This window comes from Fusarium mangiferae (genome assembly GCF_900044065.1).
Source record: "Fusarium mangiferae strain MRC7560 genome assembly, contig: FMAN_scaffold011, whole genome shotgun sequence".
In the NCBI taxonomy this organism is placed as follows: domain Eukaryota; kingdom Fungi; phylum Ascomycota; class Sordariomycetes; order Hypocreales; family Nectriaceae; genus Fusarium; species Fusarium mangiferae.
In genome coordinates this window covers 1,456,699-1,483,471 of record NW_024573931.1, presented here as the reverse complement: position 1 = coordinate 1,483,471, position 26,773 = coordinate 1,456,699, and the positions used below count along the sequence as shown (strand labels likewise).

Genomic DNA, 26,773 nt, shown 5'->3' with positions numbered 1-26,773 from the left:
ATCAATTGAATGGATTGGATCCATGCATGGAGGTTGATTGCCGTTGATGATGAACGGTCCGAAAGTTTGACTGCAGCCAACCGATGAACCGATGAACGGTTGTGCATACATATGCTTCATTACATTTTAGCTTTAACCGACTTCCAATCTCATGATCGGTCAAGTGCCTTTTTCAAAAATGGTTTGTTTGTTCTAGAATCACATCCAGAAAGTCACACGTGCCACTGACAGCCCAGGAGATGTTACTCAAAGATCAGTAACACTTAACTAACGCTCTCTCTGCAAAGGCGCACAACAGAGCTCATGGAAATGCGATCGGACAATATAATCACTACGAAATTACATACGTAATTGCCACTCGAGACTAAGTTAAATGACACAAGATCACCATGGGCTATAAATAAAGTCGAGATCTATAGGTACCATTGTCCCAAGGACAACTGATTGCAAGTACCTACCTATGTATTGACAGCACCTAACAGTTCATACAGTGCGTCGCTTGAAGACGAAACATCGAAAGCCCACCACCTCATCCATGGAGTGAGCCGTCACTAAAATCCTCAAAATAAACCAGTTTCCCCAGTATTTCCCCTCTGTCATACTGTTCCACAAGCAACCTAACATTGTAATTTCTCAACCACGCGGCGAGGCGAGACGAACGGACCAGGAGCTTATTTCTCTCTGCTCAGAGGCCAGACTCAACTTTTCTTCTCCTCAGCTTCTTAGCATCCACATCCCATCTTTGAGGCTTCTTCGACCCTTCGAGATCGCCACCTAACGTTTCCCGATCCCCGAGACTGGTCTTCCTGCATACCTACCATCCACGCGACAATCGACAGTGGGAAAGGCCAAGATTTCTGGGCGCCCAGAGTCACAGCCTCTCTATTGTACAGTATTACGACCACGACTTTAGAATCCAGACTCCAGACTTCAGACTCCCTGTGTCATTCTCAATTACTTTCGCCTACACAATATTTTTGAGATTCAGAACTCCCGAGCTCCGCCTCCTTCCATTACCAGTCAAAGGCCCGCCTTAATCAATCACGCCCCCGACACTACACTACTGTACTTACCAGGAACTGAAGCCCGGATCCAATCAATCCGCGTTTGAATCCTCCTGTTCCTTTCCCCACGATCTCTTCCCCAAATCGCGCCCCGAACACACTCGTTTTCTCTTCATCGATAATCTCCAACAATTACCGCGTCTCGTCGAATTCAGGTCTAGATTGAGAGATCCGAAAATCACGAGCTGCTGCCTGTCGAAACTACCGCATCGCTTACTCTTCGAAACGTGCCTCTCATGGCGACCGCCTAAGCGACCCCCCCGATTCATAATCCTCGCCCCGACCGAACTTGCGAACCTCGTCGCTCGCGGCTGGCCATACTATTGCGTGTTGACTCATAGGATAACCGGCCAGCCGCAATCATGGCTGCTGCCGCCGCCCTCGACATGGTTTCCGCAACCATCACGGGGCTGCCGTCGTTGTGCACGACGACTCTTCTGCCCGACAGTGGCGTTATGACACTGGGATTCGACGGCGTCCCTGTACCATTGACCGAGCCGGCTGTGTATCAAGTCCCATGTCCGACCCCCGATCTCTTGCCTCGAGCCGAGTACTCCGTGACGGTCGCTGCTTCAGGCGACGAGAGCAGCCTCACTCAGCATGATGCAGCTGACAGCAGCCCCAAATTCTCCGACTTCCGCGACCCCTTTTACGCCTCGACTTTTCCGATATGCTACGCCCTTGCCGCAACTACCGTCACCGCTTACATGCTCGTTATTATGCTATTTGTCACCCCACGATCGTTTCTTGATGGAGGAATCGTTTATCTGGGCCGACGATCCGCTTTCACTCACAGCTCTTCCAGCAGTGTCACGATCGGTGGCCGGCCATGGCTACAGAAAGTTGCAGCTTTGACCGTTGCCATCTCGCTAACGATTGCCTCGGCTGACACCTTTCATGCCGCCAAAAGTCAGTACATGTGGGGGATCCAGAACGCGAATCAACTGCAGGATGAAGTGATGAATAGCGTGGAACTCAAAGTTATCCGGCTCGTCTCCGATACTTTTCTGTGGCTGGCTCAGGCCCAGACTCTGATCCGACTCTTTCCCCGGCACCGAGAAAAGATCATTATCAAATGGGTCGCGTTCGCACTAATCACTCTCGATGTTGTCTTTAGTGCCATTACCAGTTTCAAATACTCGGAAAATGGCATCAACACCACCGCGCGACCCAAAAACTTTGTTCATCCCGTGCCCGCTCTCAGCTATCTGTTTCAGCTCTCCCTCGGGCTCTTGTACGCAGCATGGGTTGTTTACTATGCGCTAATGAAGAAGCGCTACTCTTTCTACCATCCCTTTATGAAGAACATAAGCTTCGTCGCCATCATCTCGCTTATCTCAATCCTGATTCCCGTGGTGTTTTTCATTCTTGATATCTCCCAGCCTGATTTCACTGGATGGGGAGATTACGTGCGATGGGTTGGTGCTGCAGCTGCCAGTGTAGTAGTCTGGGAGTGGGTGGAAAGGATCGAGGCTCTAGAGCGAGAGGAGAAGAAGGACGGCATACTTGGACGTGAAGTATTTGACGGAGACGATACACTCGAAATCAACGCATCCGAGTTCCCATGGCTCCGCAATCGCAAGAGCCGAAAAGGAGGCAGTTCGGGAAGTAGTGGCGACGGTGATCGACAGCAAATGTCTTCGTCTGCTGTCAACGGTTGGCCGACTGTTTCCTCCATTGCCAACAGATACCGAGGGCAGAGCAATGGTGCTTTTGCCGAGACTAGTGAACAATCCACACAAAGAGGCACAGGCAGAGGTTTGCGGCCCAACATCTGGCCAGCTCGCCCGGCGCCTGCTGTGACTCCTATCAGCCGAACAGATACCGCCAGCGCAGCCAGCACGGTCTATGCCGTGAGATATCAAGCACCCTCAGAAACCACATCGCGGACACCAGACCCTCTACCGCAACCGAGTGTGGTCGATTTGAGTCAACAGAGCAGCACTCCCCCAAGCCAGCACACGCATGATGAATCCAGTTCTTCAAATCAAGCTCCAGCTTCTGTACAACATGGGCATGTCGTGTCATCGCCATCACAACAATCTGCCGATCTAGAAGCAAACCTGACAAACCCACCACCTCAGGGCGGTTGGCGAGGTCTCGCATTTGCCGGCCCGAGATCTGGTCACTTGGGTGAGGATGCGACAAGGGAGATGACCCAGCAATCAGAGAACAATCCAGTCGCGGAACGCGAAGGAAGGACAAGCAGTTCGAGCCGGTGGGATCTGAGAGCTCGCCTGGAAGATTTCGCGGCCAATCAAGCAGAGAAATTACGGGACCGCATGCGCACAGCTCCCAACACCGAGAGTCTTCCTGTAACAGTTATTCCGGCACCTCCGCGAAGAGGAGCAGCGCTGCAGCAGGTGCTTGAGGAAGAAGAGCTCAACACATCAGAGCAGGGCTCGCCAGGTCGCGAACCTTTTACGTCACAAAACAGGAGCACGAGCAGTCCCAGCAATGTATCGCGAGACGCAACAGGAGAGATTGCACAACTCGACAGGAGTCGAAGCACGTTCTCAGGCAGCCAGGGCGATGGGCCGATCCCACCAAACAACCCACCACTATGGCGGGGTGTTCGGCCGAGAATGACTGCCGACGAAGATTACTATGATGATTCTGACGATGGATCACTGTCGGGCAGGTCATCATTGGATCATCGGAGGCAAGATTCGGACTCATCTGGTCTCCACCGGACGAGTTGAGAACTTTGTGCTGATAGTTGTGCACTTAGCGAGGCGTTGTTTTCTGCTCTCTGATTTGATGAGCATCTGGATGATTTATATGAATGATACCCCAGGAATGAGTATAGTAGAGTTTTGCGTGTATATCTACGGGATGGGAGGGAACAGACATGGGCATCATGCTTGGGATTGGATCCTGTATATGCTAGATGGGCTGACCTTGAAGGAAGGCAACGGCATTAATGTTGGAAGTATGCATGGATGCTCATAGTCAGAACGGCCTTTTCATCTGGAAAGGACATGCCGAATATGGCGTGTGTTAGTGTGGTAAATAGACTATAAAAGAACAACACGATGAAATCAACGGTTATACAATCATAGAGACATTTGTTTAACAATCGAATGGCCAGAAGCACGAACTCTGGTGCCGTGATCATTTGATGCCTCTCGTAAGCGGAGGATGTTGACATGTTTGGAGGTAACGTTGGCTGATGGTTTGAAATACGTAGAAAATAACGTTCGGCATGACGTAGTGATGCATGTTAGCTGCAACGTCTGCAAATGAAAATGGACTAGAGACAATCCCGTGCCAAAGCGAAAAACATCAATTCTCGGCAAGCTCGGAAGACGACAGGACATGAATCATGGCAGATGGGATGATGATAGAGATAGGGGGGGATAGGGGATGATTGCGCTATCGCAAGTTCCTTCACATGTTCACACTGGATCCAATGATTTTTGGTTAGGCCTGGGCACGGAGATTAATGAGAAAAACTTGGATTGACTAAGTGACTTTTTAGAGTTTGTATGGCTCCGCCATCATTACATGACGATGCATCAAGCAGAATCCAATATCAGACAAATCATGGCACAAAACATAATAATACCGACATCGCAATATTACAAGGAATGATGATTAGATACCCTCTGTGCAACAATGGACTCCGCGGGCCACCGAACACCACAGAAAAGTCAGCTCTGCAGGTAATGAGATCCTGTGAGACCCTTGGATAATCTCAATTTTGGAGCCCGCGGAGCCAGGAGGCCTATTTTGTTCCCCACATTGTGGGAAGTTGAGTGCTTCTAGAGGGGCTGAGGAAGGATTTGAAGCCATAAGAAAGAGACGAAAATCCGGGGGGGGGATCAGGTCCGCTTAAACTCTATCGCTATAAGCTTGAATATGAGTTTCATGTATGTTTATATATTCCAGTGGCATCCGCATAACGGGAACTAACATTAAACAGCAGATGGTAACTAGGTGCTGGCTTACAGTTGCTTCAGCGTTGAGATGATGGACGGAATGGAGATGGAAGAACCAAGTAAGCCCCCCATATACGTCCCAATCTGACCAATCATCAGACCCCTTGCCGCCTCGGCTTACCCACCCTAAAAATCTCCCCCTCCACTATCCACTAGCAACTCCCTCTAATACAACTTTCCAGCACGCGACGATCCCGCACAATCCGCGACTCTCCTTCATTGCTCGTCTTCTGTTTCCTCGTTTTCGTCTTTATCTCTTCGTTGCATTGAAATACGGGAGAAGAGCCGCTCAGGTCGAGCAAGAAACACGTTCCTTTTTCTCTCTACAGCGACTTGTCACTATTTGCGACTTCCGTCCCTACTAGACCGGCCTTGACCTATACGCGGACTCTTTTGCGACAAGAAAACTCCACTTCAAGGCGTCCAACGAAATAGGGGTGCAACGTCTACAAGCTAGTTTACCGCAGAAATTCTCGGCAACTAATATTTACAATATCGAAACCGGAATATTCTTCTGGGGAAGCTCGCAAGTACAACATCAAAGACCAGACGAGACGAGACGAGACATGTCAGGCTCAGAACCCTTTCCGCTGCTAAACACGGCCAACGATCAGCTGCATCAGCGTCGTCCTGCAGACCAAGCAGATTCCTACGTCAGCAATACCACAGCCACCCAAGACACCATCAACAACGCCCGGAGGCGACGTAAGAGTAGTCTTTTGGGCGGCGAGATCAGAGGTGACACGGGTGCTCCGGCATTGGCTTCTAGTCGTGCCAGTCTCGAAGCCTCAGATAACCACTCCAATGGTCACGTACGTCACATTTCCTGCCCTGCCCTGCCCTGCCCTGCCTTGTTCTGTTCTGTTCTGTCCTTGTCAGACAAGAACCACCTGTGCATGCTCCTGTGTACTAACACGTCGATGGAACAGTCCGACGGCCGCAAGCGCCTCTCAAAACGACGCCGTGCTCGTGGCCTCATCGGCCGAGCCAAACAGACCATGATCAAGCATACTTTCGTCCTCCCTGCCGTCCTCCTCGTCTTCTTCCTCGTTGGATATGCCATCAACCCTACCGAGTCCAACCCTATCCATCACTTCATCTTCTTGTCGTACAAGCTTCCTCAAGATGACCCTAACGAGCCTGCGCAGTACGGAAAGGGACGCTGGGATATCGCCTTTGTTGGTTTCTACACAATTGTCCTCTCCTTCACTCGTGAATTCATCATGCAGGAGCTCCTGTCACCACTGGCCCGCTACTACAATCTCACCCGTGGTAAGAAGGCCCGTTTTATGGAGCAGGTCTACACTGCTCTCTACTTCGGCGTCCTTGGTCCCGCCGGTCTCTGGGTCATGAGCCACACTCCTGTGTGGTACTTCAATACCCATGGCATGTACGAGGGCTTCCCTCACCGAACTCATCTTGCACCAGTCAAGTTCTACTATCTGTTCGAGGCCGCGTACTGGGCTCAGCAGGCCATTGTGCTTCTCCTGGGTATGGAGAAGCCTCGCAAGGACTTCAAGGAGCTTGTTGGTCACCATGTTGTCACCCTCGGGCTCATTGCCCTGAGTTACCGGTTCCACTTCACCTACATTGGTCTGGCAGTCTACGTCACCCACGATATCAGTGACTTCTTCCTCGCTACGTCCAAGACGCTCAACTACATTGATTCTCCCCTTGTCGGACCTTATTTCGGAGTCTTCATGGTTGCTTGGATCTATCTGCGTCACTTCCTCAACTTGAAGATCATTTGGTCCCTTCTCACCGAATTCGAGACCGTTGGCCCCTTTGAGCTCAACTGGGAGACTCAGCAATACAAGTGCCGTATCGCACAGGTCATCACCTTCGCACTCCTCTCGTCCCTTCAGGCCTTGAACTTGTTCTGGCTCTTCTGCATTGCTCGAATTGCTTGGCGATTCCTCAGCCAGAACGATCTCCAGGATGATCGATCTGAGGATGAGGACGATGATGTCGAGGAAGAGGAAGAGATGCCTGCCTCTGCCCTCAAGACCAACGGCAAGGCAAATGGCTTCGCCAACGGACATACCAATGGTCATGCCATCAGCAAGATCCCTGAAGATGCAAAGAACTAGATGAATTCGCACCTCAGGTTGGCATCTGAAACTAATGGAAGGGAACTGCCAGAGGAAAGGACTTATTCGACCTACTTTGTTTCCAGGAAAGTATCGGAAAAACGAAGAGAGGGTTGGTGAGACGAATTAATGGATCAACATCATCTAATGACCACATCGAGCGAGGGATGCCACGAAACGGGCGCATAGCTGTATTTCTCACTTTCTTTTTGAGACCACGGGGGCAGCAGGATGGGAAATGGATGGTAATGGAGTTCAACTGGGAGTGGTTGGACCTCACTGTCGCTTTTGTATCAAACATGCCGGCGTTCCGAGGGAGTCCGAACTAAACGGACTAATTATATCTGCTGTTGTGTTGCGGTGGTAGGTTGCCGAGTTGGACAACAGACAGCCATACATTCTTCACATGCGTGTACGGATCGTGCACACATGCACATGTTGGCTTGTCGTCTGAACATTGGGAGCCAAGAGGGCTTCATTCAAATGAGGCAGTCGCAACGTCTTTCGACGAACTCGTCCGGCCATTTTGGAAAAGGAGGGCTCCTCACTTATATATGCAATACTCGCTGGCCTCAAGTCACCCTACCGCATGCACCTCGGCAGTACACCATCTCCCTCGGGCCATGTATGCAAGCAAGCACCTATCTTCTTGTACAATCAAGCTTGTCACTATCTATACGAACACACTTAATAATATTACCACTTTGACGCTTGCTACCTCTACTCCCCAACCCGCGTGCTATTCACACTCCTAGCCCCATTTAGCTATTTTCGTGTTCATCGGTAGTGAATGGATAGCTTACGTTTTTGCAGCTGGAACCCTCAACACGCGTCCGAGGCCCGATTACTAACTCGCCTCTCGTGTTGGAAAGCATACGCATACAACAGATCTCACTTATTACCTACCGGTATGCACTCTATGAGGTGGGGATATAACCCCCAATTTTGCCTCTTGTGGAGACTATCCCAGACCCTTAAAAACACCGCATCACGCTGGAGGCGCACGCGTAAGCCGATACGAGCGAGCTCCAATATCTCCTCCGTACGGTGAGAAAGGTCCTGCATGGGAAATCAGTCAGAAATAAAACGTGTGCCTATCATTCGCCTGTCTAAGTCGTGGGTAACTCTACTATGTCGCAGTCAGTCCACTTGAATTTCTTAGCGTAGTAGCGAGACTCAAGATGGAGTCTGAGAGAGAATATCTGCACAATGCATGCATCCATGCACGCATGGGCATGCCCCCTTGCCTTGTCCGGCGGGAAGAATGGCAGTTTAAAGTGTGCACATCCACTCGGGACAGGGCTTGTATGCACTGCGACATTGATACAACTTTATATGTGAAGGCATAGCTAGACTGCTCTACTCTACGCACACCGTACGCTCAGAATCAAGCAATCGGGCGGCGCAGCACATCACCACAGGATGAAGAGTGTGCGACGTAGACCTGAGATTCGCGGAGGTTAGCCGCCGGGAGATAACCATACGCCGTAGACATACAGAAGACAAGCAACGACTTACAGTAACCGAGTCTCGGGTGCCCCATACCATTTCCTAATGGCGTCAAAATATATTCCCTTTCAGGGGTCAATGCTACTACGGTGAGGCGCTTGTTGGACCCCCTCTCGCCGTGGATCCCGGCATCCGGGGTCGCGGGTACGGGTCAAGTGGGTCAATTCTACCGAGCACAGCCTCAATGTAACGGAACGGAGTACGGTCCGTAAAACACAACAACGACGACACATTTCCTCAAACGTTGCCACCCTCGAAACGAGTTGAAACGCGTCGCGGTATCTGTCACACATATTCCGGCATACAATAACACGTGGAAATACCAAAGCGAATCACTAACCAAGAGTTAGAACACAAAGACTTCATTCGATTACTCGCCTGCTATGTATGCTATGCTATGCTAGTCCATACTTCAATATGCTTTGACTCAGGTAAGATACCTTGCATTACATGCTATGTTGGGCCCCGAAATAGACACGACTCAGCTTGTTGTCTTCTGTCGAACAGTGTCCTTGCCTCCTCTTCGAGAGATTTTAGACCATCGAATGTAAGATAGCAAGAGGTCATTATTTTCTCCTTGTCCTAAGTAGCAATCCATTCACCTGCAGCCCCATTCTTGTTGAACGGGCCAGTCGATTCACAACCGTTTCCCCCGCATGAGCGGTCTGTTTGTCTAAAGACCTAGAAGTCTCCTGTATAAAGACCTCGCCTCCCTCAGCCACTCATTTGCATCCTCTTCTGAGGATATCATGTGTGCAATGTCGCGTGCTGTGTCGAGAGCGTCGAGCCGGTCGTCGCAGATAAGAGAAATTCCGATCAATCCATATGCCCCTTATATTCGGCCTAAGCCATGTCCCAATTCAAAAGCAAATCGTGATATCCGTAAACGCCTGCATATGTACCCTGCCATGACAATTACTGTGCTATATAGCACGTTGCAACACAAACGTTTGATTGCATTAACCCCCCTTTCCTATTGCCTTGATGATAAGGTTGAAAATATTCACTCGAGTGCCTTGATGCAGGCTGTTTCGAGATGATTAATCGGACTCCGATGATCCGATGCATTAAACACTAGAAGCAAAACGCCTCAACACCGATCCGATGCAATCTTGATGCCGAACCTATGGGTGAAACGTCGTAGGCGGAGATGGTGCTTCGTAAGCCAAGTAGATAAAATGAGAACGTGGAAGAGTTGTGATGAGAATTAAGTTAGAGGGTAGCTTCGTCAATCCCCAGTGGTGAAGATGTTACGGCGATTGACAGTAAGGTTGTGTATATTGGCGAAACACTGGGGTGCTGAAACGCGAAGCGATAGCTTACTTTCGCTCCATTGAGTGCTCCTCGCTGTGGCTCGACTCTGCGTCTGAGCATGACGAAGAGGATGTGTGTGTATCATCCTCATGGCCTTGTGAACCTGAGCCGGATATGCTTCCTGAGGATCCTAGACCGTTGTAGCTGTCAATAGCACCGTCTGAATTCCTTTTTGGTCCCATTTTAGCCTTGCGAAGGGCCCTGGCAGCTTTCAGTTGCGCTTCACGAGCCACATTGAGGGCTCGCTCGGCTCGGATTTGCTTCTCCCACATCGAGGCATATCGCCCCTTAGCGGTCAGGAGTTCTTCATGAGTTCCCTTCTCAACAATTGTTCCGGAGTTAAGAACAATGATTTGATCGGCGTGTGTGATCGTAGATAGTCGATGTCTAATTGATGTTAGTAGGAAAGCTGTGGAGGGTATGGGGCGGTTACATACGCAATGATGAGCAAAGTTCGGCCCTGCCCAATGTTCCACACATTATCTTGAATCTCCTGCTCAGTATGCGAGTCTAGTGCTGATGTGGCCTCGTCCAGCATGATGATACGCGGGTCTTTGAGAATTGTTCGTGCGATGGCGACTCGCTGCTTTTCGCCACCACTCAAACGGAGACCCCGCTCGCCGACCTGTGTGCTGTATTGATCTGGAAATGATAGGATGCGGTCATGAATGCTGGCGGCACGGCATGCTTCATAAACCTCCTCGTCTGTGGCGGAGGGTCTTGCATACTTAAGGTTGTACATCAAGGTCTCATTGAAAAGCGTTGTGTCCTGGGGAACGACACCAATCTTCTCCCTGACTGAGTTGATGGTCAGATCCTTGACATTCTTCCCGTCCAACTCGATTGATCCTTCATCGCAGTCGTAGTAACGGAACATGTGACGAAACAAGGTAGACTTGCCTCCACCTGACTCGCCCACAAACGCTGTTGTGGTACCAGGCAGACATTCGAAGGAAATGTTGCGTAGCGCGGGTTTTCGTCGGTCATAGGCGAAGCTGACGTTGTTCCAACGCACATGACCTTGGAAGTCCTTGCCCAGAGGGACAGCATGGGGCGTATCCACTACCGTTGGCTGGATCTTGAAAAGCTCAAGTAATCTCTCACCTGAGATCATGGCCTGCTGTACGGTCCGGTAAAAAGTACCAAAAAAGTTCAGGGGACCCTGTAGTTGTGTCAAGTATGAGACTACCATGAACCAGTCACCAGTGGTGCGATGATCCATACCCATGGCGACTTGCCAGCCACAGACCAAGGCAGCGATGATCCTACCGAGGTTGAAAACAACGGTTTGGCAAATATTCATCATCATCATGCCCATCTGAACCTTTGCCTCAGCATTTTGGAAGACTGCAACCTTGCCTTGGTACCGTCTGGACTCGAAATCTTCGGCATTGAAGTATTTGACTGTTTCGTAACTAGAGATTGAGTCGTTCTTTACTGCTTCCTCTTCGCGGTCGGCGTTGGTCATTTCGCGACGCTGATCCGCTCGAGTGGAAGCCATCTTGATAGTCATGTAGAGATACCAACAAGTATCAACCAGGTTGATCTCAGCATACAGTGGGCCGTAATAATAGTAGAAAACCGAGATTGCGAGGAAAAGATCGAAAAGCATTGGAAAAACCTGGAAGGTTACTTGCTCGAGAAATTGGTTAATGGAAGAACCTTTGTTGAGAGCTGATAGGACCTCCCCAGTGCGCTTAGAGAGGTGGAAATCGAGACTCAGAGAGTGGACGTGGTTGAAGGCCGCTGTCGTTAGTCCCCGATACGAATATTGCGAGACGGGAATCCAAAGAATTGATCTCAACGATCCCAGAAGTCCCGATTGACCTTGAAGGATCCACAAGACTCCCAGGATCAAAAAGTCCTTCAATGGGAAGTTGTCCATGGAAAGGCGTTCGCCCTCTTGAACATCTTTGATCACGTCCTCGAGATCATTTACCACTTGTTTGACTGCCATCGGAACAGCTACGTTGACCAAACGCTGTAGCATCACCAAGATGAAACAGATGAGAACATTTATCTGAAGTCTGACAGAGTCCTTGGGCCAGAGGTAAGGGAAGAAAAGCGAGTACCCCTTAAGATACTCCCACCACGTCTTGTGTGGTAGCTTTTCGGGTCGATAAAAGGCAGCAGGTTCTTCCTTCTTAGGGAAACTCGGTGTCTTGTGTGCGTTTGACATCGTTCTACCGCGCCCACGGCGACCATTGGTATCACGACCATTGGGAATCTGGCCATTGGCCGCTTGACCATTAGTATCATACGACCGGCGGTTTCCGTTCAGTAGTGGAGTTGACTCGGCAGGATTAGCTTCCTCGGCTTTCTTCTCGTCAGTGTCGCGAGCTTTGCGAATCCACGCCAAGCTGAAGACTCCGATCAAGGCAAGTAGATGGAGTATTCGAACGAAATAGAGGACGAGGTCGATCTTCATCCAGTAATCTACACAGTTTCTTTCCTTGTCTGAGCCGCTGTCTTTAACAGAGCGGAAGAAGTGGCAATCGAAGGCCGCAACTGCAGTTGTAGAAAACATGATGATCTCGCCAATGAAGCCCAAGGTCCAGACAATGAAGTGAACAATGTTGGGGCCCTTGCGCCAATCGAAAAGCGAGATGAGGATATAAAGGTAGAAGAAAAGGGATCCGGTGACATGGACCTATGCGAAAAAGTGTCAGTTGCAGTTACGATAACTCTCGAGACAGTTAGAGGGGGTAGGTATTTCACATACAACACTCCATTCACCAGCCCATGGCAGCCCCTCGTTGGACCATTGGTAAGGGTCTTCGTACCAGAAAGCATGATAAAACATGAACCCAGCGCTGCCCACATAGGTCATGAAAACAACAAAGGCGAGGTAACGAAAAACATTTTTTGCGGTACGGCCAAAACCTGGGCCGATCTTGCGGTCACCATCGCCTCGGGCTCGCTTCCTCTTGGTTATGGGTAATGGCTTGCCTCCAGGTCCTTTGACTGTAGGCTGGACAAGGTCTTCTTGCTTCTTGGAGTTCACGACGCTGTACCAAGCGGCGCAAGATATGAATGCTGTAAGTAGGATGAGGGCGTAGAGGTATTGCGTTTTGCGCAAGATATAATCGGCCAGCGGTAGATCATCACGGCCTACACCGCTGAGAGGAATGATCACGGTGTCGTCGGTGGCAGCCATGATGGCGGACTAGAATAGTTGTGAGCGTCGTTCGGTGTCAAAGAGCGGCAAGCTCATATGTGAACTATTGAATCCGAGAAATAGGACGACGTCGATAGAGGAAGGGAAAGGCCTTCACCGCGGACAAAGCATCGCCCTGCCCGTGGCAATTGACGGGACAGAGGGGCCGATAAACGAGTGAGTGGCGGGGAGACTGCGGAAGAGGCACGAGTTGAAGATGTTGAAGGGTTAAAAGAAAGACTCGAGACTCGAAAGACGACTGCGGTCAAAGTCTTGTCCTTGTCCTGCTTGCTTTGCTTTGAGCCGAACCTACGACTCAAGCAGGTGCCACTACCAGTGCAGGTGCAAGTGCAAGCGCGAATGCAAGTGCAGGGTGCAGGGGGGGAAGGTGCAAGGTGCCGGGGGGAGGATGCCGGACGCCAGGTGCCAGGTGCAGCAGGGCAGGTGCCCACCTATACAGATTTTGGGCAAGCGTAACTCCGACGAGCATCCATTCGCTCGCAGCGCCAGTCCAGGACAAGCAACCTGTGATGGATGGAAATGGGTGTTGGAGGAGTGCCCCGGTTTCCGCAGGGTGTGCACTCTACTGTACTGCAGCACAACCTAATAACAGCACCTCAAATCTGAAGCAAGCAATACTGTTGAACAGTATTGGGTGACGGAATGGGTGAGTGAGTGCGTGGATGTAGTGAGCGCAGGGCGACACCATCCATCACATCAGCTCAGCTCAGTAGGGATGGATGATAGATGCCCTATTCAGCACACCTAAGCCCTTCCATCCCTCCAGCTAACTACGACATCGGTCGTCAATTGCCCCTCTATCAGGTCCCAGCACCAGCCCAGCTTTTAACTAGCAACATGGAAAACCAGCCAGTGGAAGGCAGTGAAGGCCAGGTGCCAGCAGCAGTGCGTATTCAGGCTTTTTGCTTTAGTCTTTGGGCCCTTTGGTGGGGCAGCTGACTTGGGTAAGTGGCGAAAGCCACCCCGAAGATTGCCCTCCCGTCGGGATGCTCTCTTCTTGGCCCATCGAATGAATGATTGAGATTGAGAGGTGCTGAAGATGGAAAAAGAATAGTGAATAACGGGTACGCACCTATTGGGTCAAACACAAGCACTGCAGAGTGGACCAGCCTGAATTTGAATTCGCTGTCGTAATTCAAAGGGTCCAAGGGTCTCTACTCTGGGTAATCAGAGTTGGGAACTACCAGGTAGGTACCTAGGCAATGGCCAGAGTCTGTATATTTCTTCTTTTATAAGATAGATTGGATAGTATCAAGACCGGGGAGGTTCCCTGTTGAGTTATATTTACTCAAACCACGAACTGTATGATAGCAATTCGTTTTAAAATACTCGTTACTGTGACGGTTTCTGTTATGGACTGTATTGTATGTCCAGTTTAATATTGCTTTCGAGATTGGATTGCGCGGGCGCCGCCGGTGGGCGTTGCTGGATCGTTGCTAGATCGTTTGTGGCTCGATCGATAACTCGCTTGTTGCTGCTGGCTTTCACTAATTCTAGACCTTGGGAATGGAAACAGAGAGCGGCTTTTGCTATAGAACGAGCAATCAACATCATATTCGGTGACTAAAACATCGGCTCAGTAGGCCTCCTGGTCCATCTTTTGCTCCTCTTATTCCTGTTCTCGTGCTTCCCTTTCACTATCAACTTTTGCTCAACCACAAATAACGCCTCTCTTCTAGGCCCTCTGAGCCTCCCGGCGTTCTCCTAGAGGTGGGTACACGCCTCAGGCCTGGGACACTCTGTGGTCCGGCGACACGCCTCTAGCCTCTAGTACACGCCTCTCTCGACTTGGCACGCTCCCACACACACACACACAAACACAAACACACGCCTTCAACAGTGTACCCAGAAGCAGCTAGGGTAGGTAGGGTGGAGCGTCCCTTTTGGTGGAGAGATTCTTGGGAAGAGGGTCCTCTTGAGCCCTTTCTGGGGGCGGCCGTTCTTGGCTTGGGTTCCACGCTTTTATCCTCACATCGTTCTTGTCTTTGGGTCTGTTGTCTACCAGGAATTTGATGGGTCTTGACCGGGTTTGTCTGAGCGACGGGAACTCGAGTTCAATGCTTGTCTCTTTGACCTGACAAGGTCTGTGTATTGTTCTATGCCAAGAGCGTGAATCACGATGAAAGAATGGTAAAGATGACAGATGGATGATCCGCAGACTCGGCGCTTTGGGCATTGATAGACCTGAACTGATAGCTTACAACGCTGGTGCCGCGGGAGCAGCAAGGATCGAAACGAATGGCAAACTCAACATAGAGAGACGGTGTTATTATTAGGACGCGACTCGGGCGTTTAACAATCGATGACTGTCTATTATTATGCATTGTATGTATGTACTGCAAAACACACGCACCGACTGGCTAATAAGGTGTTGTTTTGCGTGGGTCAATCATGAAGCTCGGCTTCGAATGACACGACATGTGCCCGTTGATGATTGCGTGTAAAGCACACAACTAACAGCAAATAAAGCTTGTCGTCCATTGACACTGCAAGGGACGGATATCCATTCTCTGTTCTTTTTTAGGGAAACGGGTCCAATACAACATTCACTTCTCCTCCACCTTGTCTAGTATGGTTCCGCTTCAGGTGAGATCGGGGATTGTTTGACCAACAGCCAGGTTCCCCCAGATGGCAGGTCAAGGTTGATCAATAAGAATAGAAGTCAAGCAATAACAGGGAAATTGGAATTATCATCATCAAGACCCATCGCCGGGTATTTTGTTAGTAGTACGGCTGTTCTGCGAACAACGAACTGAGAGGCCAAGCAAGCAAAGTGATCAGATACACAAAAATAGTCATGATGTTCAGCCAAAACACTCTATTTCAATTTGACTTCCCCTATTGGTTTAAGGGGTATCGTGATAGCGCACCACCTCAGCCTTGAAGATGTCCCAATTTAGACTGTGTGTAAACAAAGTCAACACCAGTCCTATTCAATCCAGTCCAACCAATCCATCCCGTCTCAACCCTACCTGTCCCCTTGTAGAGTTTCGATAATCCGTTGCACTGACCGGACGGAACGCCGCCCAGCGGCTGATGGTGTTGGTTTGTGCGCTTCGGGAGACTACATTCAGTAGTCATCCGCTCTGCCACGCTGTTGTATCATGGACTCAATTGTTGCTTTTTGGCGCACAACGAAATGGTTATGCAGTCCAATGACAAACCAAGGAAACGCATCCGCATGGGATGGGCTATGTTGATTTGTGAAAGCAAACCAGGAATTTAGAGGACTTGCATGGCTAGTCGTCTAATCGATTTGATTAAGCGGTGTGTATGTCTACGTCTTTGTGTCAATAATCATGAATTTCTGTTTCTCTTCCTAGTGATCTGATGCTTGCTTCTGATTGCTTCTTGAAATTCAGACATGTCTCCTCAGCGATCACATCTGGAACACTTGGTGTGAACTGTAAGGCCGTGTAAGTGGTCAAGGTGGCTAAGACGATGGCGATAGTGATGATGTAAGTGAGGGCCATGACTTCCATGTTCCGTGCCTTAGCTCAGTGTAATGGTTGCACAGGAACATGTACCCCGTACTGTACTTCCAACGCAGCCTGCGATTTCGATTTCTGCCGTTCCAAAGAAGAAGCTGTTGGAGACCTCTCCACGCAGGTCGAATAAAAATCATGTATTGTGCCTGGCAGGGCTTGTAGGCTGCGGGTACGGTATCAAGAGGCTTGCCTTGGCGTCATGACCATAACCCTGGCAATTCCTTTATTGAGTTCAGGTCATCGAAGTTTCTGTTCCAATACAATCTATTAAGTACACTCTTTATGTTTTGTATCTCAGTTCTCTATACTGGAAACTGACTGGCTAAGTCTTTACTCCATCCTGTGCCCAGCAGTCCTCCGCCATCTTCGATCCCGACCGCCACATCCCAGCCTTCACCTTGTCTAGGTATAGATGTGTGTACCTAGATCTGAGCTCCTGACGTAGATTCCTCTGTCCTGCCTAACCCCCTTTCCACGTCCATAGCACCCCCTCTACTCCGCCGTCGTCATCCGAGTCAAGTCATATGGGAGGCCAAGTCAGAAGGACGTTTCTCGGCCAGCAACGGGGGAAAGGAGCGGAGAGATCTGGCCGGGCAGATCATCGCTGTTGAGTGTTGGCTTTAGAAGTCATGATGATGTTCTTATTCCCGAGACAAGAATTTCTGAAAAGCCGGGGTCGAGGAGGAGGGGTGGGCTGCTCTCCCGCCATAAAAAGAAAAGTGACAGCCCTCCTTCACCGGCGGGCAGGTTGTACATACTGTGTTGTCGTGTCGTGTCACAAACTTTAGGCTGCAGATGATGGTCCTTGATCTTTGCCTTATTGCGCCAGCTACAGTAGTTTCCTGCATGTAGCTATGCGAGTTGACGCAGGTCCCTGAGGAGAGGAAAGAGAAAACTGAGCAGCAATTGACGAATGAGCTTTGCCTGTGCCATCTGCCATTGACTATACCTACCTATCCTCTTCGTTCCATTGTACAGAAGTCCTTGGTTAGTGTCAAGGCGTGGGGCGCCGACGGAGCAGCGATGCGATACGATATCGTGCAGCGAGCGATGCACGGTGAAACAGGTTCTCAGGTATTTGCGATGCAATAAGTATTTACAGAAAGTGTACCAGCTTACACAGAACGAGCATGTGCGCAAAAGCCCCCATTGTTGGCTCTGTGCCGCACCAAACGCTGCTCTCAACATTGCCAACCTTGGCTGGTAGTCCCCTCTTTGCTCTCCAGATCGATCGTTGTTGCGTTGGTAGGAAAGCATTGGCTGTAGACTGCAGACTGCAGACTGCGGTGGGACTGTCGAATTCCATGCTGCTGTCAGATGTCGGATTCGCAAGGTGAGTGATAAGGTGAGATTCAGGTCAAGGAAGAGTGCAAGCTAATAAGATTGGCGATGCACCGCCCGATTCTGGAAAACTGACAAAGATGAGTAGGCGGCTAAAATGGTCAGTTATTTGACTGATCAATTAATTTTTGCTGACATCCAATAGCGGATGTACATACTGTCTTCACTGAAGGTTTTGCTTTTGTTTACAAGGGGTCGATCCGTGTCTCCATACCTTCTCGATGGCGTCTCAAGTCTTTCTGTTTTCTCTCCCCACCATTTGTGCCCAGGTGTCACCACGAAGGACTCATGATGCTTGACTCTCCTCCACTTTGACTATGTGCTAACTCCACAGAGGCTGCTATTGTTGTCCTGAGGCCTGTTAGCTTGACCCTCTTTCACACAACTGCCGGTGAGCTGTGGCTATCGTAATGCGTCACAACTCACAAGTCGAGTGAGTCCATGGTAGCTTGCATTGTTGCTTCTATTGTCTCTGCCAGACTTGGATAGCATTATCTGTATAAACCTTTCATGTGTTTTAATTACTACCTCGGCAACCAAAAGAGCGATCACCCCAACATCTACTAATACCGAAGAACAGGCCCGAGTTAATTAGCAGCATTATATACCTTACTAGCGAATGCTTGGCTACAAAGAAGAGGATTCAATTAATCAATCTATTTATCCACCATGAGGGTTTAATGTTCTGTATCCAATATGACTGCACTGGATCGTTGTCCGCGCTAGGATGTAACTGTGATTTGATCTTCATCAGTCCCAAATGAGATCTGCAAGTGCCTTTTGACTGGAACGCTCTCGGTGTAGAAGCAGAGATTTCCGGTCGTGTTTTTTGTCTTTTCACCGTCCGTAACTACAACGCTACCTCTGCTTCATCATGAGACGGTTAGCATCCTTTCTCTTTCACCGCTTGCGCTGCTGCATAAGTGTCTGCAGGTAATTGGGCCCGTTGCTCAAACCAAAGTATTGTCGTGCACAGCTCATGCCGGTCATCAAGACACACCTGTCGTCTCTGCAACATTTACTTGAATAGCTTCGCGTCAAGTTATCCGATTGATGCAAAACCCCGGCGTCTAGCCGCCAGCCAAGCATGGGTGTCTAAGCCGTTGACAGGTCAGTTCATCTTGACTGAGCATGGGAGCCACGAGAACAGTCAGCTTGTGAGACCTGGGCTGCAGCACAATCCCAGTCTTTGTCACTAAAATTCCAGACCCTCTGTCTTGCGCAGGATAGTGTCCTTGATGAGGTGGAAGAGTCGAGTAGACAAAAAGACACCTGTCTGTGCCTCTTGTCCAACAGCCATCTGCGATCTGTACTGCACCTATTCCGCCAATCCTCTCAAGGGTCCAGTCCCCCTAGCCTTCATTTTATGGATCACCACCATCACCGGCGCCGCCGTCAAAGCGGGACCTTTACTGGTTACGGTACGGAAGCTCAATTCAACTCAGGTAACTTAGGGGTAGCAACTCGTAAAGGTGCAGAAATGAGCTGACGGGTAAAAAGAAAGCAAAGGAGAAAACAATCCAGCCAGACGAGAAGATAGCGGAATCTAGGTTGTGGAATGCCAAGTCTGTATCACCTGTTGTACTTGCTGTTGCGGTATCCCAGGTCACGGTCCCGCGAGCCATAGCATGAAATGGGAATGACTGGCTGAAGCCTGCGTGACCCGGGTCAGACAAGAAGATGCCCCTCCGTCCTTTACTGATTACGACTGGTAGCCAAGCACCAAGGCTCAAAGAGCCGCTCCGTCACGATCCTAGTGTTGGTTTTAGTGAGCCATGGCAATGGCATGGCAGCTTGCACTTGAGCCCAGCTTGGAACAAATTCGAAGCCAAGCCAAATTGACACAACCCTCCATTTCCAACCGATCAGTAAGGTTTGGTGTTCTAATTCATAACATGGAAAACGGTATGGATTGGCATCCAATTCTATGTTCGCCAGAGCCAAAGATCATGAAAATGTCTGAGTACTGTAAGCGTGATAATGACCCCACCTCCACAATTGATACCGCTGTTCTCGGTGTAAGTGAGGACACCTCCAAAGGAATAAACACTCCAACACCGCTGCCGAATGTGAGAATCAACATTCTAAAAGAGTCAAACATGCACATTCGTCTCACTCCGACTAATTCAAGCCTCACCCTTTTCTTCGGGTCCTGTAGCTTAATCAAAGTGGTGTTGGCGGTAGGTACTGTGTTGTTGTTGTTGTTGTTTGTGGCTGTATTGGGCAGTCGGTGGTGTCATATCTGCAGACGACTGCATCTAGTCGAGGGGGCTTGGGCCAGGTCGAGATCTGGCAAATCCATGCCCTCTTGATTTCCATCTTGTAACAGATTCACCCCGAGAATATATTGCTTGGCATCCACACCCAGGCACGTGTTACCCCATGGGCTATCTGTAGAAGCGAGAAGTGAGGCCATTCAGGCCATTCAGGTCAAGTCAGACTTGCTGATGTGATGTGATTGAGGTAATACGAGGTGCTACCTAGTAATGTGAGATATGAGCTACGGGATGCCATACATAATGTATGCATTATGTATGCATAGGTAGGTAGGTGAGTATGTGTATGTCTGTATGCCCCGAAGTGAAACTGGAAGGTTGCTAGGATAGAGCTCTTGCATCCAATACTTACCTATAGTAGGTTGTACACATACAACTCAGGAATGAATAGATATCTCACGCAGTAAGATACTGGGGTATCTTATTCATTTCGGCAGCGTGCATCAGTCTGCACAACTCAAAACAAGGCGAGCATAGTCAGCGAGTGCCTAATTGATTCAGATGCATATATTGATCTCAAGGATATCCTTTCTAACGGCGCCTTCTTAAGTCGCCACCTCCCACCAGAAAGATATCGAGACTCGATACGATTCGATATGAGCGTCCCCTTCGCTTACCTAACTTCCCTTCACCTACATTATGAGATGTTGCCAGCCGCCGGCTGCAACTCCCAGAGTCTTTGAGGCCAACTGTTGCTGTTTTTATTTCTGCTGTGCCTTCCTTCCTTCCTTTATTGTACTGCGCTGCACTGCACTACACTCCTATTTTCTGCGCTGCACTGTACCTTTCTTGTCAACACCTTCAACACCTGATCGCATCAGCAAGGAAAGAGTCAGCGAACATAGAAGGTCGGGGCCGGTGGGGATTTCATGCCGAATACCTCAGTAAGTAGGTACCTAGAGTGCCTGAGATTCAATCAATGCCTTACATAGGTTCTCTTAGGTAGGTACAACCTGGTGGATTGAATGGGATACTTACCTATCTCGGTACCTCCTTAGACATCCACTCCGGTCAGTCTCCTTCAGCTTCCCTCCACAACTTCACACCTTGCCGGCTTCATGGAAAACTGCTTGTCTGACAACTCACCTCTCACAACTTCCGCTGCCGGCTCAACATGCCTGATCCATGGTCTTCTGCGCCTTATCACTAGCTGCACACTTGTCTAGTGTGTCGTATCTCGCGAGCAAAGGACCTAGGTAAGAAGGGCCGTTTATACTCGTCAAAACATACCTATCATACCGATCTTTATTCGGTTCCCAAGTGGTGATGCATCATTCGTTCAGCTCTGGCCATGAGTCCTACACACTCCACTGTCCGGCATGAGTAGCTTCGAAGGCTCTCATCTTCTCTCGTCTATCTTGTTTCCTCTATATTGTTACCGCGTGACGTCCCTTTCTTTGCTTATTGCTTCAAGGCCGCAGATTCACTCATCGCATTGGTCGCTGACCTACCTTACTCACCTCGCAGTCATCATGTCAGGTTATGTTAACTACAGGCCTTCGCACAGATAACCCTGCCCCCGAAGACCCCTGCCAATGTCTTGTCCATAGACACTCTCTCCTAGCTTATACTGCCTTATTGCTTTTTCGAAACTCAAAACCGCCGGCAGCTCTATGCATTTCCACCTCGGCAGGGGAAATGATCTGTCCTTAAAAAGTGCCAGGCAGTATTGGGCAGGCATTGCGTTTTCAATTGAGTCCTGGCAAGCCCATCTCGGGACTGTTTCGTTGCACAGCGCTGCTCAACATCCTGGGATAGGTTATGGTCTTGCCGGTAGTCCTTTGATCATTTTGTCGATTCGTCTTCATAGCCCGTGGTATCGGACTTGACTTCCCTGCTCTGGTACTCATAAATTTCACATGGGTACAGGCCTCAATACTCTGTTCAATGAGATTAGTTCCAGAGACATCCTTCATGCAAACTCCGTTCTATTGGGTCTCGGCCTCGCCAAGCAATACATCCGCCCATATGCGGCTCGCCATCGGTTTGTGTTTCATAGGCCCACAAGGAGCTACGGGACGATACATACGACTGAAAATGGCCGCCCTTCGATGTTGCGTCTTGGGTGCTTTTGGCGAGTCATTCATTCTTCCTCAGTCTGCTAGGATACAACCCCCCGCGCTCTATGGTTATCTCATGTCAATGAAATGCATGAATAGCACAATCGGTGTCACTCGCTGTTGGATCAAGTGGTGTCTCTCATGGCTTGCAACGCTTCTGACTAAGTCCTCGTGGCTCCCCAACGTCACTGCACGTATAATATGCAGCTGAATACGCTTCAGCTGCCTGTTCTAGTTTTCTGGGGAAGCATGTGCGTGGCTGCAAAGCAATATGATGGGTGGATGCGTGGTGTGGGACGTTGGCTTTGCGCGGTACTTCACTTGACCGGTCAACCACGAGGAGATCCTGGAGATGGCCCACTACTCTTTGGCTCCGGCTCATTCTTCGCCTCCAGCCTCGATGATCATCATCCCCCACATTAAAGGACAAGATCTCCAATCCGATACTTCAGCCTCAATCGCGAGGGGGACTTAGCCCAGCTAATCACCACCACCCTGTCAGCGAGTTTAGGCACTTCGGCTCGACGACATGCATCCTTGTGTATACATGCCTCATGCTATCACCTCAGGTAAAAAGATACTTCAAGACATGGCTCACCGACAAGTCTGTCGACTAACGGGAAGTTTATTCCAGCAAATGGGGTTCATCCCGAGTTTCGATAACGGTTGCATTGTGATACAAACAAGCTTGCAGGTTTCCGCTCCAATGGGTCCAACCAGCTTCACCGCGAGCCGAAATCATACTCAAACCCTTGCAACAGGAAGTAATACTGATGGCATTGCGGGACTTGTCGGGGCTTTCATGGTCGAATGAAGCCGGTTATACGTACTGCATAGAAGTGGTCCAAGACAAGTTGTGAACGGTGTCTGAATAACTGAGATTTGTGGGAGGTAAGGGTAATACTATGAGAAAAATATGAAAACCGGCATGCTACTTGGGCTTGTCAAGTGGGCTGTTTCTCTCTTTCCTCGCCTTGGCAAGCAAGGAGGTCTCTTGTTGACGTCCTGCAACCACTTGAACAGAGACCGAAATATGCAGCTCGGAATCTCAACTCTGACTATGCAGGACGGTTGGTTTACTTTCCTTGCGATAAGTGTCTTCGTTTCAGATGTGACAGTCTGGCCTATCAGAAGCATTTGTTTCATGCACTGAAAACAACAGAACTTCGTTTCACTTAGCCAAATTATGCAATATGATGGAGATGGAGATGGACAACGTTTGCGATCCTGCTCGCATGCTGCTTTCACGATTCAATGATTCGCATCAAGCGTATGTTAAACATACCCATGACTTCGCAGATTATATGCAAGTCCTTGGAAACCTCCAGATAGCCAGCAGGTTTCACATGAAGTTCTTATCTCAAAATCGCTGAGGGAATAAACCCTTGAACAGCTGTAAGTTGGGGCCCGTCTGACGTGGGAAAACGAGAGTCCAAGAGCCTAAGAGCTCTCCCTGCTCTCAGCTGCAACTGTGATGGGTCGATGCGATAGGGTTCGCTATGAGGGCCTTTTTGTTGCTTCTTGGGTGCCGTTCACCGCCTATAACTATGACCGCAATGTCGGGGTGGCTACCGGGGTTGGCGAGCTACCGAACAAACAAGCAACTGTCTCCCCCCCTAACCAAGAATAATCGGTTGACTTCCCCAAGTTATCCCATCTTGCGGCAGCAAGGGCTCATGTGATGGCTGGGAACGGAGCCGTGCTGCGCGGTGGAGCGAAGCTTCCGGAAAATTGTACTAGACAGCTACAGGAAGCTCAATCCTTTGATTGTGGCGTGGCAGGCTAACAAGCAAGACGAGACGGTGATGTGTCGGTGTGAAGAGTGAGTGCAATACCTACAAGCTCCAACTGGGAAACTGTCATTACCGGGTATACCAACGGGTCGGCCCGTAAGTCAGTCCAAGTCCAGTCAAAAGTGGGATTTCCGGCCGGTGAGATAGTTGACATGGATGGATGATTCGGGTACCGCCAGTCTGTGCAGTGGATGCCTGGGGTAAAGTACCCGTCGGAACACATTGCATAATCCCAAGGTAAATCACTGGCGACGACAGGGCTCAACACCATCGACATCGACCATGGCAAAACCATGTATGTCTCTTCATCGTCATGAGCACAAATGTCAGCCCGATAGCCACATGGTGCTACCCATGGGCCATTGTACGCCCCGGATCCCTCGACTCAGTAGTGGATGTTCCCGGATGACACCCGCATCGTCCTTGTTGGTTAAGGATGAGGATGGTTGCATCCTCTTAAGGCGCAAAGTTATGCCTAGTACACGGAACGGGGAACTCTTCCCCCCCGTCAGACGAGCATCTGTCTGTCTGTCTGTCTGTCTTCCAACTACTTACAAGTGAAACGACTTTTGAGGATGCAGGGTAAGTAGACCGTCTCACATCCATGTTGATGACATTCTGAAGGATGGTCAATATGTCCTCTGCCGTCGGCATCCCAGATTAGCCACGGCGAGTAACTTTTGTTTGCTCCGATGTCGTGACCAGTGTATCGAATTGAGCGGCCAGACCATTGGCTTGGTCGTGAGGCACATTGGAATTGCAAGCAAGCCCAATGGCGGGGATCTTGTCATGATGATACGAGTTTTGCCATCAGGTCTGACTCAACTCTACCATGGTACAAACATTATTGACGTGTAAGAAATGGCGTCAGGGGTCGTAGTGAGGCTGTGAGAGCAACTTGGACACGCCCTACTGGCCATTCTATGTGTTGAGGAACGATGTACGAGTGTCGGCCGTCTCTTTTCACGTTATACCCAAGAGATACAGTGTTGCCATATCTCACGATATGCCCCCCCCCCCCCAAATCACATCAACTAAATTCCAAAACAAGCCCGTGCTCATTCATCGCACCCTTTTCTGTCTATTATTAGAGATGATATATTGTCCTCGAAGCTGGCATTGGCCTGTTGTATGAGAGCAATTACCTGATTAAGGGCCATCGGCCCATCGAATTCCTCGAGATAGTCAATAGTTGATAGTGGGCTACTTGGGAGATTTTTGAGATAGCGATCGATTCTCTCTGACTTAATTAACCTACAGAATCTCTGACATGGTGGGACGTAAGTTAGAGATTATCCTCTTTATCACTTACAAAAGTGCCGTATACCAGCCTCCAGAAACTGATCAAGTCCTCACATCTAACGTCAAAAAACGCAATTGCCCCATAGAGTCACATTCACCTGGCCTAGAATGTTGTAGTACAGACCTTTCTCATGCTCTTTTCGTTAACCTTAAATCTTTATGGTTCAACGACTCTGCTTGTTGCATGAAGTTGTCATAAGACTTGAGTTTCGCTTAAACATCCCTTGCTGTAATGCTGTTTCGAGATGGTGAATAGACATGATAGATAGAATCTATGTCTTAAGCCGTTGTATTATCTTCGGTAGGAACAGTACTTCCAATCGTTATTGACAATAGCATTCAGATATGACTGAATGTGTTGAGTTGATGGAAATTTCAAGTCCACAGTGAGATATCACAAATTCTCGTGTACTAAGGAGTGCCATGAGATTTCAATCTCTTTTCAGACCGAACGTAGCCCACAAGATGAGTTTGATGGGATTGACTAAATTCCTTTGGTGATATCTAGTGCGTGGTGTAAATCAATGAACTAGGTAGGGGGGTCAAAATCGTAAACAAGCCACTCAGCAAGCGAAGAGATCTTGACCAGGGATTGGAACATACAACGAGAAATGCCAACGGATTTGGGGAAACAAGCGCCATTGTGCTCTACTGGAGCTTCTATTCAACTGGAAGAGATAACTTGCTGCATGTTTGTCTCATTGTCGTCCAGAGCGTGTAAGTGCTGGTTCTAATTAGATGATATTGTGTTGTTTATTCTTCCAATATTGGGATTGGTCGATAAGAGGACAATAAGTTTCTCTATGGAGCACCGCCACAGCCAGAGTGGGGTCTTGCGCCCAATCAGACACAAACGCACTTCAGCCTTGTGTGCCCTGAAGCTTTCATCACCAGCCTCAGCCTTGCTACTACATTCTGACGATTAACTAACCTCTATCTTCTGTGTCATTGAGTTGGCCTCTAGCGATACATTGTGGGTGGGTAAGAGCTCTATTTTGGCCCTTTGCTCAGGTCGGAGACCGACGCTAATCGTATTGTTCTAGCTCAATTGTTATCTAACTAAGCGATACTCCTGACCCAACGGGCAATATTCAAGCTTCGGAGCGACCGATCGAAAGCACTCGCTGTGTCTGATACACGATATTTGGTTTGGTATCGAGGGCGAAACTACTTCGATTGGCCAAGAGTCCCCCCAGATCAACACTCTACGTCTTCTCCCGTCTACGCTGTCTCTCAGAGCGACCAAACTAGATCATCCTCGACCTGCATCGCCATCATGTCCAGCAACACACCCTCTACCCCCGTCAAGGTGCCCTCCAGCGCCGCAAACCACACACAGGCGACTCTGGATCCAGATTTACGGTCACAAATCAACACAGTCCTTCTGCGCGACGGTCACGTCTCAAAGTATGCCCCC

General features: G+C 49.4%; 4 protein-coding genes across 4 annotated transcripts in view; 3 read left to right on the top strand and 1 right to left on the bottom strand.

Annotated features, from left to right (window-relative positions):
• Positions 1–1,426: 1,426 nt before the first annotated feature.
• FMAN_10307 (uncharacterized protein) lies at positions 1,427–3,766 on the top strand (the record flags this gene model as incomplete). Its single annotated transcript, XM_041820968.1, has 1 exon — positions 1,427–3,766. One exon carries the CDS (start codon positions 1,427–1,429, stop codon positions 3,764–3,766), a length of 2,340 nt encoding a protein of 779 aa, XP_041686795.1.
• A 1,805-nt stretch (positions 3,767–5,571) lies between these two features.
• On the top strand, positions 5,572–7,095 carry FMAN_10306 (putative longevity-assurance protein LAG1; the record flags this gene model as incomplete). Its single annotated transcript, XM_041820966.1, has 2 exons — positions 5,572–5,817; positions 5,935–7,095. 2 exons carry the CDS (start codon positions 5,572–5,574, stop codon positions 7,093–7,095), a joined length of 1,407 nt encoding a protein of 468 aa, XP_041686794.1.
• Positions 7,096–9,923: 2,828 nt separating this feature from the next.
• Positions 9,924–13,075, bottom strand: FMAN_10305 (uncharacterized protein; the record flags this gene model as incomplete). Its single annotated transcript, XM_041820965.1, has 3 exons — positions 9,924–10,305; positions 10,356–12,568; positions 12,641–13,075. The coding sequence occupies 3 exons, from the start codon at positions 13,073–13,075 to the stop codon at positions 9,924–9,926; spliced, it is 3,030 nt and encodes a 1,009-aa protein (XP_041686793.1).
• Positions 13,076–26,632: 13,557 nt separating this feature from the next.
• The window catches only part of FMAN_10304 (uncharacterized protein), a gene marked incomplete at both ends in the record, with an annotated part of 632 nt that continues 491 nt past the window's right edge, over positions 26,633–26,773 (top strand). The window contains one exon of the mRNA XM_041820964.1: positions 26,633–26,763. Within this exon, the coding sequence (XP_041686792.1) occupies positions 26,633–26,763 (131 nt within the window). The remainder of the gene's footprint in view (positions 26,764–26,773) is intronic.